We start from the raw sequence: 22,547 nt of genomic DNA, 5'->3' as shown, positions 1-22,547 counted from the left end.
GTGGTAGGGACTTATACGTTACCTGCCAGAAAGCTATCAGTCTTATCACAAATGGCAGAGTAGTAGGGCGGCTGGCTGTCGCTGGAGTCGCCAATGTTGTGAGCCCCAATGTTGTGGCGGGGCTCCAGTGGATCAACCTCCTCCTGGTCGTCTTGCTTCAGCCTTCCCCCCCGAACACAGTGGTGGTCACCCAGGCTGGAGTGGCTCTCCCCAGCAGGGCCCAATGGCATCAGGTCCACAGGCCTGCCCAGCAGGTCTTCTGCTTGGGCAGCGGCAGCCGATGGCAGGGTGAGCTCCTTGATGAGGGAGGGGTCCTTGGCCTCCTCCGTCAGCTGATCCTCGTTCTCCAGGGAGAAGATGCCTGGGCTCTTCCCGCAGCTCTCGGCCATGGAGTGGGCGTTGGAGTTGGACGTGGTGCAGTCAAAGCCGTAGGACGCCACAGAGTTAGCTGACTGAGGAGTGGCACCTCCTCCATCTTCCTCATCCTCTCCACCTGCTGCGTCCACCGCCTCTTCATCTTCATCCAAAGCAGGAAGGCCATGGGTGGGAGGGGGGCTGTCAAACCCAGCGAGCTCATCGATGATCATGGGTGCGTCCGGGTCGTTAATCTGCATCTCGCCTTCCGTGTCGCTGGCCTCGTCTCCTGAGGTGGATGGTGACGAGGGGGCTGAGGCGGGAGCCGTAGGAGGCCCCGTGCCCAAGACTTCATCGGCAGGGAGCGTCTCTGCCTCCTCCTCCTCTCCGTCACCTTTCTCCAGGTGTATTCCCAAGTCCTGCTCCACATCCGGCTGCAGCGAAGCCGGAATGGGTGTCTGCTGCTTGTCCGACCTTGACTCCACCCCGGAGCTGCTGTCATACTCATGGAGTTCCTCTGGCGTGCTTGTCTCACTGCTGCTGTGGGCGGCCAGCGCTGTGCCACTCAGGGTGCTGGACTGGGACATTCCCACAACAGGTGCAGTAGAAGGCACGGGGCTCTCCTCAGGGACTGAGCTCTCCATCTCCACATGGGAATACTGTTGTTCCTGGGGCTCTTGCTCAAACTGGGGAGCCAGGGAGGGGTTGCAGCTTTCCATCCATGCCTGAGCAGGAAACTGGGGGGGCATCACAGAGTCCCCTGCACCGTAGTCAGCCACATGGCTGGGGGAGGTACCACCGAGCATGGAAGCTGGCTGGGCCCAGGGATCAGCCAGGGAAGGCTGGGGACCAGAGCGGTTCAGGTTGTCCAGACGCTCCTCTTCGTTAAAATCGTCCTCATCTACGTTTTCACAGGTCTCCAGGCCACTCTCAGTCACTCCTTCACTTGGCATCTCCACATCCTCATCCTCCTCTTCTTCATCCTGCTCCTGTGGCTGGAACAGCTTATGATGATCCTCCACCCTCTCAGAGCTGACGTCCATGTCGTCGACCCGCTCCTCTTCGTCATCGTCATCTTCCTCTTCTTCGTTGGCCAGGGTTTCTACGTTGGGGGAGCCCATGAAGTTGCCATCTCCCTCTGAGCCGCGAAGGCTTGAGTCCACCAGGGCGTCTGAGCTTTGGGTGCCCTCCAGCAGTGCAGTGTGCAGTGTGCTGCTCAGGTCAGAAATACCTGGTTGCCGGCTGCTGGTGCTGCTGCTTATGTCCTCAGAGTCGATGCCAGACAGCAGGTCATCGCCCTGCCAGCCTGCTGAACCGCCGCAGGCCGACCTTGCCTGCAACTCCTCTGAGGGCTGGGAACTGCTTATGTCTGTGTACATGGACAAAGGCTGGTGGCCAAGTCTTCTCTGCTCTTCATCTTCCTCATCATCATCTTCATCATCCTCGTTGATCTCCTCCTCGGCCTTCTCCACTGCCTCCTCCTTTTCTTGAGGGGAGATCAAGGTGTCAGCGGTGAAGTCATACATGGGGGAGGCTCCCAACAAATCATCTGCACAGGGAGCTTTGGGGGTAGGCATAAAAAGACACTCCTTCTCATCCATTTCTTTGTCCTGTGATTTCTCCTCCTCATCATCATCTTCTTTCTCCTCTGAATAAAACCTCATCTCCTCCTTTAGGGTGCTATCTGGAGCCGTGGCAGAGGCACCAGGAGATTGGCTGTTGTCCCAAGGATCCGGCTGGACATACATATCCAGCAGAGGATCAGTGTTTTGTGAATCCCTTATGGGAGACACAGGGCCTGGTGGTGAGCAAGGAGGAGACATGACAGTGGTTCCCAGAGATGGGATTGAGTCATTAGCAGACTCTCCAAGATGGACCATATCCAGCTGAGCAGAGAGCTGTGGGATAGAAAAAGGCTCTTGGTCTATTGCTGCCTCTGGTTCCTCATTTCGTTCAAAGGCTGGCTCTATAGTGGGTTCTCTGGCAGGTTCTGGTGTAGGCTCTCTAAGTGATTCTGGAGTAGATTCTCTTAAGGGTTCTGGAGACGGTTCTCGCATGGGTTCTGGAGTAGGTTCTCGCATGGGTTCTGGAGTAGTCTCTCTAAAGGGTTCTGGAGTGGGTTCTCGCATGGGTTCTGGAGTGGGTTCTGGAGTGGGTTCTCGCATGGGTTCTGGAGTGGGTTCTCGCATGGGTTCTGGAGTGGGTTCTCGCATGGGTTCTGGAGAAGACTCTCTAAAGGGTTCTGGAGTGGGTTCCTGTATGGGTTCTGGAGTGGGTTCTCTTAAGGGTTCTGGAGTAGACTCTCTAACAGGTTCAGGAGTGGGTTCTGGAGAGGTTTCTCGCATGGGTTCTGGCACTTGTTCAAGAGTTAGTTCAGAAGCATGCTCCACAGTTGGTTCTAACACAGGTTCTGTGATTGGTTGTGGAGCTTCTGGTGTAACTGTTTCAACCTCCATCTTCTCTACAGAAACAGGATCCTCTGCGGAAGGCTCTGCCTCCTCTGGTCTGGCGATGGCAGCTGCTGCCGTCACAATAGCTGCAGCAGTAGCTACAGCTGCAGCTACTTCCTTCTGTGTCTCTTTTGGGCCACCCTTCATAGGGGTCGGAGTGCTACTTCCCACAGTTTTCTTAGGACTGGAGGTCCTGGTTGCAGCTGCTTTGGAACTAGAGGCCTTGGAAACATCCTTGGAAGGTGTCGCCTTGTTGTCTTGTGTTTTTGGCTGAGTTGATGTCTTGGAGTCTGTCGCTTTACTAGCAGCAGGCTTTTTGGCACCAGGGTCTGATTTGGAGGATGATTTTGCGGGCTCTGGTTTGGCAGATTTGGATTGGTTGGTTGAGGGACGTGTGGGGGTAGATGCTGCAGGCTTTTTAGGCGCTGGGGCCGTTGGTTTAGTAGCATCTAAAGAGAGAAAATAACACACAAGGGAAAATTAAGGAATGGAAGAATTAAGGAATAAATGTTTCTGTGTCTGTTTTATAAATAAATAGACGACAAGCTTTTTATGATGATGTATTAAACAAGAATACTGACTTGTCATTGTACTGTTCTCAGTAGGTGCGATTTTGAACTCAGAAAAAGATAAATTGTGTGGCTGAAGACAACCATGAATCCATAACAAATTTTCAAGATACCTTTCTTGACTGCAGTGGTGGTCTTAGATGCTTGTGATGATGAAGTTTTGCCAACAGATTGGGTGGAGGGGGTTTTGGAGGCAGCAGGTTTGGGAGTAGCAGAGGTGGTCTTAGGTGTAGCAGGTTTGGCTGTGGCACTCTTGGCAGTGCCAGTAGCAGGCCGCCCTGACGCTGAGGCAGGTTGAGATGCTGTTGTGCCAGTTGCAGGCCTGGAAAAAAAAAAACAAGTTTGCTTAGCTAAAATAAGGGATAATGCAGCACGCAAAACTGGAATGTCCATGGTTATCAGATTGTTTGTCACTAAAAGGGTCAAAGGGGTCAATCCCCTGCAACAGCCCCACATGTGTTTGTCGTGTCTGTGTCCTTCAGAAAAACCCTGAATGCTGTGTTCAACATCTGCTTCCTCATAAACCGCTCTCGATAAGGTTGTTGCCTTTTACTTCTCACTGAACAATAGAATGGTGACGTGTTGGCTTGAATATACACTGTAGGGCGCACAGATTGAAAATTAATTAAAGCTGACTTCAGACATTTCACAACTAAAGGTGCTGACCAGCCCTGGGCAGTGAGAGACTTGAATAGTTGTGAGAGGGAGGCTCTGTCAAAGGCCCCCATTCCCTCTTCAGCTCACAGTTTAGTCACTTCTACACCTATGGGTTATCCTCCCATAGTAGGTTGAGAATGCGCACAAACAGACAGACGGACGGACGGACATATGGACACACACACACACACACACACACACACACACACACACACACACACACACACACACACACACACACACACACACACACACACACACACACACACACACTGAATCCAGCAGGAGGCATCCACTCCCTTCTGCCTTTATGATGCATTGAAGATGGGAATAAAATGTATGAGATCATACTTTATTAATCCCTGGATGAAATTCAGGTGTAACATCATGTGACTTGTCTTTAGGCCAATTATCTTACTTTTACTATTTAATGATATATATTATATATTTGTATATAATTATATATCATATTTTCATGATTTTGGGTTTAAAACCCATTGAACTAATCTGGTTCCTCTTGCTTTCGAAACCATCGTCAAATATCCTATATTGGTAGAAACATTAACATAGCCAGACCTACACAATAGTAGAAGCCTGGATTGTATTCACAAATTCAGTAAGATATTAACGGCATGAAAGAAAGAGACAAAGTTTGGAGATGTACACAGCGTTTATAACTACAATTTATAGCTGTACACTGCGGGGGTAACATTCTCACAGAATACTAGACAGACAGAACGGGACAAACAAGCACTCGGTTCATAAACGTATTCCACCTCATGAGTCCACTAGCATATGAGACATGAAACAAGAAATGAGGCCATTGCTGGGTCTTGAAAAGCCAGCGACTCTGCTCTGGACGACCTCATAGAAAATGAACGGAATGCTTCTACCCGTGGTTATCATATGGACCAATGATTGTGTTGTCCCAGTGACAGCCCCACCAGGAGGTATGCCCTCTTTAGAGGTGCTTGGAAAGTGATGCAGAGGTGGCACTGAGAAGGACTGTCCAGATCCTTTTCTTTGTCCCCTCCTCATCCTGGAACAGGGGGCAGGCTTGGCTGACACTGCTGTCTCTATGCACACCCCTGGGTGCCCGACTGGACTACAATCTGAGTTTGCGCATCAGGTCTGAGCAGAGTAGCCCTGTGCTGATGTGCGATCTCCAGGCCCTGCACTACACTTACTTGCTTGCTGCTTACCATTTCTAAATAAAGGACTGAGTGTGCACCGGCAGAAAGGGAACAGGCAGACGGAAGGCAGCAAACTGAGGGAGTGAGGCTGGCTGGGGCCGCGTTAATCTTTAATTCTGAAAGCAGAACAAAAATAACCCCTCTGAATCCCTTGGCTGAAACTGAGGGCCAGGTTAAAAGCACATAAATTGTGCAAGAGCAACGGTGCTGTTTTTATCTTGTGTGGAGGTACACAGCCGCACATATCCTGCCAAATGTATCACAATGAGATGAATGACGATGGCTGCTGGCAATGGATGGTCAACGGCAACATTGAGTGAAATAGGTGTGTGGTCAACATAAATTCAAACACATCAAACAAGTTCAAACAAGCTTTTGACAAGTGAACCACATCCTGCACTGTCATGTATTAGCAGGTTGTGTTAGAGACATCTTCAATAGTGTCAGTGCTGTTTTAAAGATATCTTTTCTTATCTTTTCTCTTGGCATCGAACAGCCATAAATAATTCTTCAAGTATAAATTTCACCTAATTTGGAGTTTTGTCTGGGGCAAAATTAGAGACAAATGGTGATGAGGTAACTTGCTGGTCTTCTGAGAAGTCTAGTCTTGACAGGATGAGTCACAGCACAATAACCCATTTTTTCTGTCTAAATATCGCCAACTCATGGACGCTGAGCCTCCTCTAACTGGAAGTATGGCGTAAACCCTTCTTAGTGCAAGCTATTAATTGTAGCTCAGCACTAAACTGATTAGCAACTGACACAACAGTAGGATTTAGGTCGCTTGCAGCAGTGTACTCTAAAGAAATGCATCCATATTAATAGTACCTGGAGCATGCTAATGACCTGTGTCCTGTTGAGCAGGAGAACACGATTATGTTTCGTAATTTAATGACAAAATAGCTTTGTGTGCATCTAGCAGACAATGACTAGAAATAAGACAGGGAAGAATAAGAGGATGTAAGGCAAAATGCGCCTGGTTTATTGTCAAATATTTACTTCTGCCAAGGGTGCCAGAATCTAAATGACGAATAAAATATAAACTACAGCGGAATGGGAATGGAATGACTATGGATAGGGCCTGCCATGTCTCATGTTAATTTGGTTGATGAAAGGAATATGGAGTGTCTGAAATGAGAACTAAGGGAGCAAGGACATTTTAACAGCATCATAAAAAAACAGGAGGGTGAGGAAGCATATGCAGAAATGGAGAAAATGGGGGGGGGGGGGGGGGTGTAATCTAAAATTAATAGCAGGCCCTGCTAAGACGAGCAACATAACAAAATGAGGTTAAAGCAAATGGAGTGAAAATCCCTGAAACGCACTGGACCAAAAAACAAAGTTCTCTTAAAGTCGGCTGAGGATCAATGTTTAAAAAAAAAAAAATGTTTTAGCTTTGCTACATCGAGACATTACAGATGTGGAACGTTGTTTTCAGTATAAAGACAACGCGTTGCCTAGTGTTGCCGCTTTGTCTGGGGCAGATCAGAGGCAGGCCGTGACACAAGACAATGCGATGTGACTTTAAAGAGGAAAATGAGTGAGCAAGCACGGAAAATAGGGAGCATCCTTCCCTGCAGCAACGGCTGCAAACTACGGGGGAAGAAGCTCCTGCATGAAAGATGAGCAGCAGATTAAGGATGATGCCGTTTTAATTAAGCAGCAGGGCGGGGGAGTGGTGTAACGGATCGTAGCTGATCCGTGATCTGTACGGATGGCCCCCCGCGGTTCGGCCCGCATGTGAAACGCAAATCAAATGAAAATTGAACCACCATCGTAAAATACTGGCACTGTTACTTTTTAAAGTCCTAATTCCCTAAATCTTGACACAGAGTTGCAGTGAATGGAAGATAGACAAGACAGATGCGTGCTGCGTTTGACTCTGAAGTGCAATGATTGGTTCATAGTGGTGTCACGATTCCGACTCGAAATCGTAAATCGATTGAAATGAGCGTTAGATTTCGAAATTTTTGTCTTTTTCTTTTCTGAAAAGAGCTTTTACTGCTTCCAAGCATTCCTTTTATCTATGAAATTGTATGAAACATTTTGTTTATATTTATTCCACTACAAAAAACATTATTTATCATGATTTAAAGTGAGTGGGCTCAAAGTTACTTATTGGGAAAGAAATGTTTTCCTTAAAAATCAACTTGATTGGGTGAGGGTTAGTGCTGAAAAAAAAACACAAGTTGAAATTGAAAATCAAATCAAATCGTGCATTGAGAGATGCAGACTTCTCTACAACAACGACTGTAACTCGCTTACAACCCATTTTCGTGAAATTTAGTTTGTTATAAATGTGAGAAATGGAACACAATACTGGTTACTGTTACTGGAATTGAATTGAGTTAGTGAGGGCAGATGTAATCATATTTTTTCACTCACCACCATGTCCAAAGGAAGAAGGTATCATGCGTGCCTCATATTGCAGTTTAATTAAACAATTGAGTATTGAATACTTTATATATTTGAATGTTGAATGTTGTTGGCCAAAAGTTTCTTGCTTTTAGTGTTTCACAGAATAAATGAAAAGCAAAGTAATATTTGTCTCCCGTTTTTATTCATTTATTTATTTTGCTGATCAGAAAACTGATAACCTGGAACCGTGATACGATCCGAACCGTGAGTTTGGTGATCCGCTACACCCCTAGGGGCGGGTGTCTTGTTTAACTGACTGCGGGCGCCTTTGGAATTTCACTTCAGACTGACTCTGAGTCAGGGCTCGACAATAACAGTTGCCTAGTTGCCCTTGGCAACCATATTTTGGCCATTGTCAACCATCTTGGCTAGTAATCAACCTATACGGCATACCTCTGTCTGGAAGTATATCATCTACCTATTGATCTCACTCGATTGTGAAATGATTCAAATTCGACAACCATTTTGTCAGCCTTGGCAACCAGAGGCTGATGCATGGTTGCAAACTTATAAATTGGTTCTCAAAGTCTGTGTTGGGCCCTGTGAGTGTCAGTGTTCTCCTCCTCCCCTCCTCCATCTCTTTGGAGACTTCGGTGAGAGAGCCTGAAGCCTGGTTTACACCTGCCCCAAGCGCGAGGGCACGAGGCAGCGTGTGACGCAAAGGATTGCGGGGGTGGCGTCATGGCGCGTGGAGACGCTGCGGTGCGAGGTCACGCACCTCTGAGACTATGACTTGGTGCGAGGAGCGTTCCCTGGAAGTGCATTGGAAGCGATGGGAGATCAGCGTTTTGCTGTTTTATTTCCGGTATGTGTGACAACATTGATCCGCAGCACTAGTCAGATGTGAAATTCAAAGTCTACCAATTACTTTTTGACGCAGAGACTAAATAGTATACGCAAACAGCTCATTCAGGTTTGGTGGTTTTATTGTAAATAAAGGGTCAGGGTCGTAGTAAAGTTCAGTTAACAAATAAAAGGGAACGTCTTCATTGGTATTTATGTGCAGTTTCTTTTTAGAGAATCTTGCAATGAGGGAGAATAATTACAGATTATGACTTTGTTTTCCATAGTTCAGTAAGTTCCTCTGTAATAAAATGCTGAGCATGACATAACTTCAACCCCCTTCTCCTGTCTCTGCTTGGAAGGGGCCGAGAGACCAGCTCCTTTTCGGCGCTTATGACGGTTTAACCGCCATGAACAGGAATTCCTCCTCAGAAAAAAACAAGCTCCGATGCCCTGCGTGCAGCTATGTTGGTTGTTGGCGCTCTTCTTCCTTAACTACTTCCTGCTTCACCCGGTACTTTCTCTCTACCGCATCCGTAGTATCTGAGAATACTGGAACGGAAAATGTGGCAGCTATAACCGCCCTGCGCCCTCTGTGTGGGCGGGGTGTGGCAGCGTGCCCAGCTCACACAAAGGTATAACCAGGGCTTGAGGCAGCAGGTAGGGAGGTAGAGAACAATCTGAGGCAGGTGAGTTGCCTGCCTGTCGCACTGTGCTGCAGGGGATACGAATCCCATAGCACAACATTTTAGAATCTTGATGAAGGGTTTCTCCAAGGCTTTCACTGGCTAATGGGAGACTGGTATAATCACAAAAGTTTGGTCCACATGGAGTGTGCTATGGGCTCAGGGTCGTGGGCCACATATGAGAAGTGGGGGCTCAGATGGTCTTACATTCAATCAGTTTTATAAAATTGAGAAGACAAAAAAATAATGTTTTTATAATGACAGCTCTTTCATTAACATCAAATAAGCTCAACGGGAAATAAAATTTGGCACAAAATGTTATATTCTATATGCATTTGTGATACAGAGAAATGGCTCTGTGGTGTGGGGATGGTGGTGGTTTGAGCAGCCACACATGTCCTGGGTCTAGGTAAATGGGGCCCGGGATCAGTGTGGCTGCATACCTGTTGCTCGTTGGTTGGTCTAACAAGCAACAGGTGAAACCCCAATCCCCCACACACACTCAGGAGAGGAGCCCTTGTCAGCCCTTGCCCCTTGTGTCCATCTGCTCCTGGGCTTATTCCACCTAGCCCACTCTCTATAATAAACTGTGTTTTCTCAACCCCATCGTCTGTGTCTCGGTGGGCCCTGAATACACCACTAGGGGGGTGAGGGGCAGGGGAAACTGCCACAGGCTCTTTTTAGAAATACAAAATAAGATATGTGGGCATGGTGCAGAGAGCCAGAAAATTCCACCCTCCAACATCCAACATGTCGGTGACATGGAGCAGTGAACACACAAACACACAAACCCTTCAACCAGAGCCATTTGGTGATTAGCCTCCCGGCCACTGCCCCCCACCCACCCTACAAAACCCCTTGCTGTGGAAGACCGCATCACAGAGAAGTCGGCCACACCCGTGGCAGGTAGGAAGATTTACAGCCTGCGGAACATCTCGTCGTCTGCTTCACGCTGTACTGTAGGATGGTGTGTGGGCTGTGCGCCATGACCGCTGCTCCACACACACCCACACAACGCTTGTTGATCCATTACTTCAGCGGTAGCATCTTACACCATGACAGGGGCTGCACCCAAAGCACTCTAATAAAAATGTATCACCCCTGCAGGACTATTAATAAGAAAAACAGCACCACTGCCACGAACTTGGGCGGAGGATTGGCAGGAGGGGAAGAAAAAACACACTTGATGAGCTAACAGTGGGCCCAGCCCATGTCCTCTAGCAGCTGCTGTGGTAGGAGTGGGCTGAAGTGGTGCCCTTGCCCTGCCCTTGGTTCACCAAATGGGATTGGAAAAATCCTCTTCCTTCTGTCTCATCTAGGTACCCTGTGGTCCACAGCTTCCTTCCCCCACCCCTGCCTCTCGCACTCTCTCACACACGCATGCGCGCGCGCACACACACACACACACACACACACACACACACAAACTCCCGTGTGTCATGTTTTGCACTCTGCATGTACTCCTGGCAGCAGCGACCAGCAGAGACACATGACTTATTCAGCCCTGTAGCCTCCATCCACCACCACCGGATCTGTTTCATTACACTCTGCTGCACGCACAAGACAGCCAATACAGAGCAGTGCAATGGCACTTGCGCAGGTACTACGTGTTCATGGGGCCAACTTACCCCTACCCCTGCCACATGTCATATTGAGTATTAAACCGGCATATGGGCACATGGTGTATAAGATAATGACATGATACATGATAAGTCCCCAATGCGGCGTATGTACACGCGCAGGCTGTATAGTATAGCATAGTAATGACTCAATGACTGAAAACCCAATGACTGAAGCTCAGTATGGACACAGAGAGACAACATGAACCCCTTCATGTTGGCGCATCAACATGACAACCATCCAATGCAGGCCCGGCATTTGAACAGCCCATCATATATATATTTTTAACATTTTCTCCTTGTCATCCAATCAAACTCAAAGTTATCCTATCTCGGGCCACCAGCTTCTACAGGCAGTAGCGGAGCGATTATCACAGTACAAAGATACTATCACACCACAGGAGAACACACATGGCACAGTTGTATAAAATAAATACACGTCAACACCTTAATTCTCACAAGAACAGCTCCCCAAACCCCTCCTGGTGGTAAGTTAAGTCGGCTGTGATAGACATTTGGCAATAATTGTTGTCCCAGTCTAAGTTTTTTAGTTTTCTTTTTTTGTTAAATTATTATTTTTTCTTTATTAACACCAAACCTCTGGAGCGAGAACATGACAGTGACTCTGTAAAAGCACTGTAACCTGACTGTAAGACTGACTGAGGGCTTTTACTCCCCCAGAAAAAAAACCCTCCGTTCATTTGGCGTAATACGATTCAATTTTCTGTCCTTTGGTGGGTCTGCTTTTGAATTTTGCAATTCCATGTGAGCTGTCTGTGGGTGAAGTGATAAAAGATAGACAAAACTAAAATGAACCTAGATATAAGATAAGATATACAGCCCTGCCAAGGGACATAGCACACTCACTTGGCGCTTTTCCACCGCATGGAACCGGTATATCGCTATGGGTACTATCTGCAATGGAAAACAAAGTACCTGGTACCAAATTGAGTAGAGTCGAGGTGAGTCGAGTTTAGCGGGTTCCATGAGGTGGGAAAGCCCCATTTACTGATGCACGCACGCACGCACGCACGCACGCACGCACGCACGCACGCACGCACGCACGCACGCACGCACGCACGCACACACACACACACACACACACACACACACACACACAAGCTAGTCGATGTGTGCCGTTGCCAGGAGCTTTTCATCACTAATGTTTCTTACCTCTCTCGTGGTGATTTTGTATATAAGTCTCTTCCAACTCCACAGCTCTTCTCTGGGCTGTGCATACACAGCGGCAACCAGACTTCACAAAATTATTCACCCAGCACCCACAAATCCTGCCTACTACCCATGGCATCTATATATTTCAGCTAACATGGAAAATAGCGTTTGCCATATGGTATCCCTATAGTGTGCTGCAAACAGTATTCTTTAAAGGCTTTTAAAGGATTGGTTTTCTATTTTTCAACCCAGGCCTCATATAAATGCTGGCTCCCATCGTTTATAACTGGTCATAGCACCACCTAAACGAGTGCTTTAGTATTGAAAAAAAAAAACGTATTACTCTGCTGTAGCTTTTCACTGTGCATAAATCAGTCCAACGAGGCAAAGTCTGAGGCTGTTAAAAAAAACTAAACCAGCCTTTTGAAAACAGAAAACGCACATTAAAGTCACAGTTAGAGACTGTATTTTTTAAAACACATTTGGAATAACAGTAATATCACATTTCTTTCATTCCATTGGCAAAGTAAATCAAAAGGAGATTTAGAATTTTTGTAAGGCTTTTTCCTGTTGGACTGCATTTAAGCACAGTGAGAAGCTGCAGCAGAGAACAAACAGTGAAGCGTTCAGACAGGGTGTGCTATGAAAAATTTGAAATGATGGGAGCACCATTTAGGCCAAAGCGTCAGAGGAAGAATCACACTGCTGAGGGAAAATGGTTGCAAGCTTAAAAATAAATCGAAATGGGAAACAGAATGAGGCCAGTAATGCACAAACCAAATAACAAACAAACAAATAAACAGGGGAAGGGGTTCCTGTTTGAGGAACTTTTCGACACCCCAGGCTTGGCCTGGTCATCGTTATCACCACCATGTTTGTCAGACAAAAGGCTCCTTCAGCCCCTTCTTCCTTCTGAGTCCAGGCAACAACCATGTCACCCCTGGGCCTGACGACACGCACACAGCGTGACGCAGGTACGGAGCGGATGATGACCCCATTCCACACAAGCAAACAGACGCGTACACATAAACAAACGCAGACGAAGAAAACAAAACAAACAGGCTTAGATATTCAAGCTCAGTGACAAACCTACTGTCATGTTTATATTAACGCTGTGTAACTGAAGGGGTGATCCCTGACCTAGGCTGACATTAGTCCATGACTGGCCCATTTCTCACCCCCCCCTCCATCTCCAACTGTGTGAGGGGTCTTGTCCCCTGGTGCTCCAGGGCAGCCATTTCTCAAACAGGGCTGCCTTTGAACCCGCAAACAGGCCCAGCCCATCGAACCAACTGCCTCTAGTTTACCAAAGGGGAGCTTTGTGATACTGAATTTAATTGACACACATGGCATCTATTCTCCAAACTACTCAGATTTACTGCTGGAATTGGTTCTCCTGCAAGTCACGTAGATTGTTTATCAATAAAAAATAAAAATAAATGGGAGTGGGCCAATGATGGTCAACTGCCTGCTATCTGCAGATGCACAGACACTCTCCGTCTCCGTTTAGATACACAGACACGTAAACACCAGATGTAGTTTATTTGAAGCCAGGGGTGGCGGCTTTGAGCTAAACCTCAATGGTGTGCCCACCTTGTTGTCTTGGAAACAGGGGGCTTATCAGGCTTGGAAGAGGTGTTGGAGGCAGGCTTTGTGGGAGCTGCAGATCCAGGCCTGGTAGCTAGAGGCGAGAGAACACCGGGGAGGGGGGGGGGGGGGGGTGTTTGGGGAGTTGAGGAGGAGGAAGAAAAATTGAAGTATCGAGGACACAAAAGAGGGTAAAGAGAGAGAGAGAGAGGGAGAGAGGGTGAAAAGGACAAAGAACAGAGTTGTGGAAGAGGAGAAAGATGAGGAAAAAAAACTTTGATAGGGCAGGCAGATAAATCAACGTTATGACACATTTGCTTTGCGTTGTCGGGATGTAGGGCAAACTATATTTGTAGCAGCCAGTCTACCGTGGCTAACAAGTGAACTGAATTCATTTCCCTCATGCATATACAAGCATTTCACTTTAATTACAATGAACATCTCATTAGGGTTACATGAGTTTAACGAGGACGTTTTTCATCCCAGCAATATCCTGCTAGTCCAATACTGCTTCTAACGATCCCTCACTGACCGCTTGTCTGTTCCCGTTAGCTTGTAATGCTACTTTTGGCATACCTGCGGGCTTCTTGGTGGGAGCAGAAGCGGTGGTGGACGGTGTCTTCTTGGCCGCTGTTGTCGACTTAACACCATTTGTGGCAGGAGAGTTTGAGTGGTGGCTGGCCCCAGCGGGTTTCTTCTCGCTGGGTTTGGTGGGGGTCTTGATAGGCGGGGTGCCGCTCGGTCCAGGTGGCTTCTTGGAAGAGGGGGCGCTCTTCTTGTCTGCCGCGCTGGCGGTGGTGGTCGTCTTCTTGGCCACTCCGTTGGTCTGGGGTTTGGGCACGCCGTTGGTGATGCGGCTCTGGGGTGTGCCGGGCTTAGAGCCAGGCGCCGTCTTTCCTGGGCCGGTGGCACTGGGCTTTGTTTTGCCCACGGCCTTCTGGGTAGCCTTTGCTTTTGGGTCAGTGGAGGCCTTGGTACTGGGCTTCGTGGCAGGTTTCTCCTGGTCGGCCTGCGGCTGCGGCTCTCCCTGGTCTGCCCCACCCATTGGACAGACTGCCTGGTTAGGCTCCTCCCCTACAGCAGGCACCGCCTCGTTCGCCCCATCTGGTTTCATCTCCCCTGGAGTGGTCGTGATCCGATGCTGGACTCAAGAGCCTCAAGATGGTGGCAGCGGGTGTAGAAACTTCCTAGAAGAGTAAAGGAGAGAGAAATAAATAGTAATACATTCAGTCATTGACAATTACATTAAAAACTAAGTTAAAATGACATTCAACAAGCAGGGCCCTAGAGAAATGAGATAAAGGGTTACACCTAGATACAGCTATAGTAAGACACACAAACAGAATATGTATTTGAGGCTGTGAATGAATGCCCATATCCAGATTGAGAGCCCTACAGTAAGCTGCCAGGCTACACATCCAGAGGACAGAGGCTGCATGTAGGACTGTATACTGCAGCAGTGTTTCATAAGCCTTTTTCTGCCTCAAACTTTAACAGTAAAATACTCCCATAACACGCCAGTGTGAAACTTGAGCTTGTTCTGATGAACACAGCTGGTATTCTAATGAATTAGTGCAGGCTTGCAGTTTTGATCTTGCAACACAAGAGATCATTTCCATTTTTTTATTTTTTTAAGTGGAATTGGAAAAATGTTCACGGCACACCTGACAAGCTCACACACAGTTACAATGTCGGATGTTCATATTAGACGTGGCCAAAATGTCAAATAATGAGGTAAGCCCGTACATACTCGTTTACGCTCAGGGCTGAGTTAGACGTCTCCCCGCAAACATTTACATCTTCCTACAAACACTGTCATAATTCTCAAAGAACAGTTTTCTTTTTCTTGCCCAATTTCCTTAGCTACATCCATGTCTGCCTTATGTTTCACAAGACTTTCTGACAAATTCCCATTGTAAACAGTGTGCTCTGCCTCCATTTCGATTCCAACATTTTAGCTATACACAATTCAGCAATGGTCCACCATTTGTTAAAGCAATGATTAAATTAAATTGCAACTAATATTTGACTACAGTGAGGTTCACATCAATAGCGCACCAATACACCAACTGACACAGTATGGTCTAATCCAGCAAGAAAGGACTCTTGGTGGACATGATGCAACAAACCATTAGATAAACACATGTTAACAGCAGTTGTATGGCCACCGTAAAAAAAAAAACGTCATCGGGGCGACTAGTGTGGATGACTAACTTTCCTTGGACTGTACACGCTAGGCTTTGCAAGCAAAACGCCCTTGCACTCAAGGCAATCAGGCGTGCACAAACCAATACTGGCATGCACACTGGCAGAGACACGCAACCTCTCAAAAAAAAAAATCTAAATAAAAATAAGAACGAGCTTTGTCATCAAGGAACAAATAAAAGAGCTAGGGGGAGAGGGTGGGTAACAACTAAATAGGTGGGTCTGGATTTTGTTAGATGAAAAAATCAATTATGTAAATGGGCGACAGCAAGGCAGGTCTCCATCTGAACTGTAAACAGAGTGCGAGTGTTCTGGTGGTTTCGGACCTGGAGCACACCAGCCTACCTGATAAAAGACAGTAGTGCTGGGTATTGGGCAGGATATCGCGATTGCATATAAAGGTTTTTATATTCAATTTAATATCGATTCATATCGTTATATTGACATTTTTTAGATTTTTAATGAGAATTGCGGCCGACTTCTCAGTGTACCATCTGACAAGCATTAAAAAAGTATTTCATGAACAAATTCACTGCCAAAATGCATTGAATGCAGAAATTAGTTATTTCAATTTCAATAGATTTCAATTCATGTGACTATGATGGAATTTAATTTAGGTGTCAAATTATTGTATAACTTCCAAACACAACTTCTGATTTTCAATTCAGAAATTGAAAAAATATATTGAATCGTATCGACTACTTTTTTTTTAGTCCAGCTATAAAGACAGACTGACAAACTGAATATACTTATCTTACTCGCACATTTTACAGCTTTGACATACACTGTACATTGTACTAGGATACTGTGCCTGGTCCAGGAGGACAGTGTTTTTAAAATGCAGTGGAGGGGGGGGGGGGGTGTAGTAGCAAGAAATTGGGCTGTCAAGAGTCCACAAACAAGAACGGGAGTCGTTGTGCGTAGGAGGCCAAGCGGTCAGACCAGACCAAGTAGTACGGAGGCCGGCCCAGAGGAAGAGGTTTTGGCCCGGGGAGCATGGGAACGGCAGAGGTGGCGGGAGAGAGGAGGAAGACCGACGACGGAGAGAGAAAATGAGCTCAGCATGGGGAAAGGGTGACGTCAACTGCCCCAACTTACAGATCAGACATCATCCTAGTTTCAAACCCTGACTACAGATACAGCTATAAGACACAAACACAGAAGATGAATTTGAGGCTTTGAATGAATGTCCAAATCAAGATCTAGAGAGACACAGAGAGAGAGAAAAGATGGAACAATATGTGCCGTCCTACAGAACGCTGCCGGCCTACACATCCAGAGGACAGAGGCTGCATGTAGGACTGTAGCGGTGTTTCACAAGGCTGACATCCTCCATCCCAACTTACACATCCAGCCATCATCCTAGTTTCCGTTGACACCCACCTCTCACACACACACACAGGCCTTTCTAGAAGCAGATAGACGTTGCCTTTATGCTGCAAGCTTCCAGGAAACACACTCCTCCTCCAGCTCCACTTCTCTCATCCCTTACTCATCCTCTAAACTAAGCATAGTTCGACAAAGGGCCTCCTTTCATTCTCCTCCTTTTCTCCAGAGCTTTTTATAACTGCACTCCCCCTTCAACCTCTCTTTCTCCCTCTCTTCATCCCTCTGTTCTCTGTTTGCCTTCGCACAGATGGCCTGAGCAGCTGAGCCAGGCCAGAGGGGGAGAGAGAAGAGAGCGAGAGAGCGAGATTGTTTGGGGAAACCCTGAAGAGAAAATCTATACATCCTCAAACAACTCAGACTTTAAGACAACACACACACACACACAGGCACCCACAGGCACCCAAACGCACGCGCACACACACACACAGACAGACAGACAGACAGACAGACACACAGACACACACACACAGCTTGTGCTACAGCTCTCCCCATAACAAAGACAACTCTGGGAAATCTCAGAGGGGAGAGAAGACACACCCCCTGCAACACATCAGCATTTGGGATGCCATATTGTCAAGGATCCGCTTAATTAAATTAGAAACCGCCGCCAGTTACACTTTTGGATAGAGGGTGATGACACCAGGGCGGAGATTTAGATGCAGAGGTTGGATATGTTGTTTTGGTTTACACAAGGGTCCCATTGAAGGACGAGTTTGTGTTAGAGTGGCAGTTTGAGTATTTTTATATTGTGTTTTATGGACAGTTCCGCCCTGCAGTTCACACTGTCTATGGGGATATACAGTAGGGCATTATTCAATTTTATTGACTTTAATTTTACTTGGAAGATTGATAAAGTGTGTATATCAGAAAGATTGATACATAAAGAAAGGAAAGAAAAATGAGAAAGATAGATACTGTACAGAGGAAGAGAAGTCAACTCCCTCCCTCTGTATCTATCCTTCTGATTTTTTTTTCTTCAGAGTTCATGTTGGGCTTCAGTTGCCCTGAGGGACGGTGTTCCAGAACAGTCTGATCTCCTGATCACCGCAGCTCAGCCAACAGCGCTCTATACTGCTCCTCACAACTGGTCTAATTTAGGCTAGTTCTCTCTGACCTGTGAATCAAACGTTCTCGGGCGGGGGCGGGGGGGACAGGTGTAAATAATGGTTCAAATGTTATTAGTATTATAAAAGTGGTGGTTTACCAAACCCAGACAATTCAGATATCTCAAACTGAGTGAACTGATTTTCAAGCGTATTCCTTCTCTACCATGATGCTTTGGATGGCCATGATACCTTTGTGTGTCACAAACTGTTCATATACTTTTACTTTTTAAAATTATTTGCATATAATATTTAACAGCTATCTCCTGTTTCTGTCACTGCAGCAACTGAACTCGGTGAAGGACCATGTGGCCATATGTGATGTGACTATATCAAGTTACCAATGGCTGTGCTCAGCATCTTTTACTGACTATCCTACCACATTTCACTCACTGCTTTCACCCATTCTTGTCATTTACCATTTGTAAACTGTCTGCAGTCTTGTCTCCATTTGTAAACTGTCTGGAAATCATATTTACAGCTCAAATTGATCAAACATATTTTTTTCGTTCAGGTTCTAACCATTTTTATGAATCGTATCCTGTGATGTGTCAATATTTTTCAGTTTATGAACACTCTCACAAAGTTACATTGGACTCATCTAAAGTCCCTAGCTGTTCCTAGGACAAGGAACAGCTATGTCTACATAGGTGAATCAATGGAAGACAAAGTGGCAGCAGCAGGAGCAATCTCGCTGGAAGTCGATGTAAAACTGCTTTTATAGAGTTCCTGAATATGCTACATTGACAATTCCTACAAAATAACGGTCCCTGTCCAACTGAAAAAGCATTGTTCATCTTTTCATTACACTAACTGTCGAGAAGACCTTTCTTTGCTCCTACTTGAAAGATCTGACTGTAGTAGCACTACAAGTAGACCACTTTTCAAGCAGTAAAAGGTTTGTTTAGACGGAGCTTAAGCAGACCAGTGCTTTTAAGGAATGGGTTTCAAAAGTCCAGCGGTTTTACAATTCCTATGTCAAACTCTTTAAGAGTGTGTTTTCTTTGATTATTCCAGTTTGCTTTTTACCCACTAGAGTGCTGCAATTTCTGTTCATCTTTATGAATCCATTAAGATAATACAGTTCTGTATGGCTCAACAAATACATTATGCACATTTGTTTAATCCATCCTCCTCCTGTGTCCCACTAGCAACATTAATGCCCTGGGTCTTTCTCAGAGAGCCAGTACAAAATCCTGGATACTTCCCTCAAACATTGCCTCTCAACACAAATAAGACGAGAGGGTGGACCATGATTTACGAGTAGGCATTTTAAACCCATTTGTGCGGATATAAATTCAATGACCTGAGACATAATAGCTTGTGTGTTAGCACACATCTCAAGCGGAGGACTCCAGACAGATGGCTGCATCGGAAACATTAGGCCCGGTTCATTACATTGTACATATCAGACACGGTGAACTGTGTGAAACACTTAGAAGATAAAAGGGCTCCTAAGCCGAAGAGAGATTTCCGGTCAGGCAGCAACATCAGGTCAGCCAAGTGGGCGGGGCAGCAGGGTCAGATGACAACATCACCCACCAAGAGGGAGATATTACAACCTCCTGTGCTTAAAGGGGGACCTATTGTGCTTTTCCTTACTTTCTGTCATGTATATACACTGTCACACACACACACACATACTGTTACAATGTCGGATGTTCATATTAGACGTGGCCAAAATGTCAAATAATGAGGAAAATTAATGACAAAGGGATCGCTGTGAGCTAAACGCTCGGTTTGCAACGTTTTCTTCTAATCCCATATGACCATATAAAGAAACCTGGCACGAGCTGACGTCGTGCCGGATTTCTTTATATGGTCATCTGCTCCAGCCGATCCCCTGTGCGTTTCTCCAAACAAAACCAATAAAAATAGTGTTTTGGTTGTAGATGCTTATATTTATTTCATTAAATTTTCTGGCGTTTACATAAAACAAAAAATCCCCCCGTGCGAGAATCCATGTCTCCCACAAGCTTGGAGCACGGCAAAGGAAGTCGGAACAATCTTTTAATCCAGGCCTTGTAGATCTAATATGACTGAACATTCAGCAACTGAATTGCTAATTTTTCACCTCAAATTTGTTCAGAAACAGATTTTTGTGGTGAAATTAGTAATATTTTACAGAATTAATAAAATGGAGCTCAAACCCTATTGACTTGAGAACTAGGGGCTTGGCTGCCCATTCACAATTTAAGTTACAGTACACACAACGCAACAGCCTGTTTTGCAACCGTCCGCGTTTAGAGGCATGTCACGATGGCTGAAATGCATAATCTGAATGGTATTATTAGAAAAAAACAACAACCATGTTTTAGGGACCTCAGAGACCTATATTAACATGTGTAAAAAGGAGCATAATAGGTCCCCTTAAAGAAGCTGAGTTGTCACCCTCAGTATTCATGTAAACAAAAGCTTAAGATGGCAGCTGAACTGGATGTGGCTGCTCGATGCCTTTCGCACATTGATCACATCTTTCAAGACGTGACAATTCCACAGTGGCATTCACGAGTGGCCGAGCAGTTCGACTCCAGCTTTGAAACAACATCCCACTCTGCATTCCTGGCGAGCATCTGTGATGACCAACACAGTGACGGAGGACAAAGGAGGCCTGTACACTCACACATCCAAGGAGGCACAGGGCAACCTCCACGACAATAAAGGGATTGGAGAATATTGTCGTAAAACAGGGATTCCCAACCTGGGGTGCCAAACCCCAACAGGGGGGGTTAAAAATGGTTGAAATGGTTGTTATTGTTATGGTTACAGAATGCTGCGCATATAGTTGTCCCCTCAAAATAATAGAAATAGAAAAATTAGGAATACTTCGGCATAAATGTGAACCAATTAAATTTTAAACACTGAAATGCAATGACGATATGTGTCGGAGGGATTGTAAGGTTCTACCAGCTGATACATTTTAATATAGAATTTTAACATAGTCTTTTATATAGGGGTCTCCGAATCAGGTTTATTTAATGGGTCTCTGATGAACAAAGGCTGTAAGCCCCCATCGTCAGGGAACTCTGCCAGTACACACACACCCTATCGGATTATTGTTAATCAATCAAAGCACATTTTTCTTAATACACTTCAACAGGGAGCTAATAATGACCAAGCCAGCTCTGCAAAGTGTGATCATCTTTTAAGTCTTTGAACGCCCCCGTCCCAGGACAAGCTAACGACGCTGTGAAAGCGCTCGCGTGGAGGCAGTGCGATTACACGGCAGACTCTGAGCCACTGTATTCTATTCTAGGTCCTTACTGTCGATATCTGGAAGGCATCCAACTCCGCTGAGGAATCTGAGCTTTTCTGGCAGTCTAGACGAAAAACACTTGGCTTTCGAATAATCAGGTCATCAGCATATTTTAATAGCAAACCAGCCGTTTGACCCCTTTTTTTTTAACAGATGAAAAACTACTCCAGCATGGCTTATCTTTGATATTTAACAATTATTTAGGGGGTGTTTTTTACCCTCCCCAAATACATTGTGTACTAGACAAAGGCCAATGTAAGATATTAGGGAGGTTAAAATTTCCCCTCACAGCGCCACTCGAACCGCTGAGCTAAATGTTATCTTAATGTCAAGCTGGCCAATAGCCTGTTTGTGTGTGTGTGTGTGTGTGTGTGTGTGTGTGTGTGTGTGTCAGATCTCCCAACTGGCCCTAGTGAGAAACAAAAACTCCTCCTCCTCCTCCTCACAATGGGAACGCATCAAAATGTGCTCACTTGTTCCGCTGCTCTAACTGGCCAGCCTTCCATAAGCATATATGAGTAATTGTGGCGGAAAGAGTGCTCAGCTCTTCACAGCTCACAATTCTGTGCACAACACACACACACCCACCCACCCACCCACCCACCCACACACACAGACACACACACACACAGACACAGACACACACACACACACACACACACACACACACACACACACACACACACACACACACACACACACACACACACACACACACAGTGAGCCTGCTTCTGTCCTCGGGGCCTACTCGAAATAAAAAGTCAAAGGCAGGGATTGTGGGGGAAGGAAACAGAGGCAGGGGTGGAGGACGGAGAGGTGGGGGTGGTGAAGATGCACAGAGAGGGAGCTTTTGGTTATCAACGCAGAGCCCTCTGCTTACACTCGCTAGCTTGCGAATTAATCTATTAAACAGGTTAGTCAGATAGTACAGTGTGTAGTTGTTTAAGTAGGGGGAGTTTATGTTTGCAGCTTACGTCTGTATTCTGAGGCCTGTTTTAACGAGCGTTTAGCCACATCCGACCCTGTGAACAACCACTTTCATCTGTGTTGCAGCAGACAGCTCTGGTGATTGTTCTCCGACTGCACTAATGAACTGTGATCTGCT

The 22,547-nt window shown here is 46.1% G+C and overlaps 1 protein-coding gene across 2 annotated transcripts in view; it reads right to left on the bottom strand.

The window, feature by feature from the left end:
* prr36b (proline rich 36b) overlaps positions 1-22,547 on the bottom strand; it is a 33,431-nt gene that overhangs the window by 1,125 nt on the left and 9,759 nt on the right. For both annotated transcript variants that reach the window (XM_080009142.1, XM_080009143.1), the window contains exons 2-5: positions 14,066-14,676; positions 13,496-13,583; positions 3,487-3,695; positions 23-3,253 (exon numbers count right to left, since the gene is read on the bottom strand). In XM_080009142.1, coding sequence (XP_079865268.1) covers positions 23-3,253; positions 3,487-3,695; positions 13,496-13,583; positions 14,066-14,603 — 4,066 coding nt within the window. In that variant the 5' untranslated portion in view covers positions 14,604-14,676. The remainder of the gene's footprint in view (positions 1-22; positions 3,254-3,486; positions 3,696-13,495; positions 13,584-14,065; positions 14,677-22,547) is intronic.

The sequence above is a fragment of the Zeus faber genome (assembly GCF_960531495.2).
Source record: "Zeus faber genome assembly, chromosome: 11".
In the NCBI taxonomy this organism is placed as follows: Eukaryota; Metazoa; Chordata; class Actinopteri; order Zeiformes; family Zeidae; genus Zeus; species Zeus faber.
Note: the sequence above shows the minus strand (reverse complement) of the source record. Positions and strands in the feature narration are given on the sequence as shown.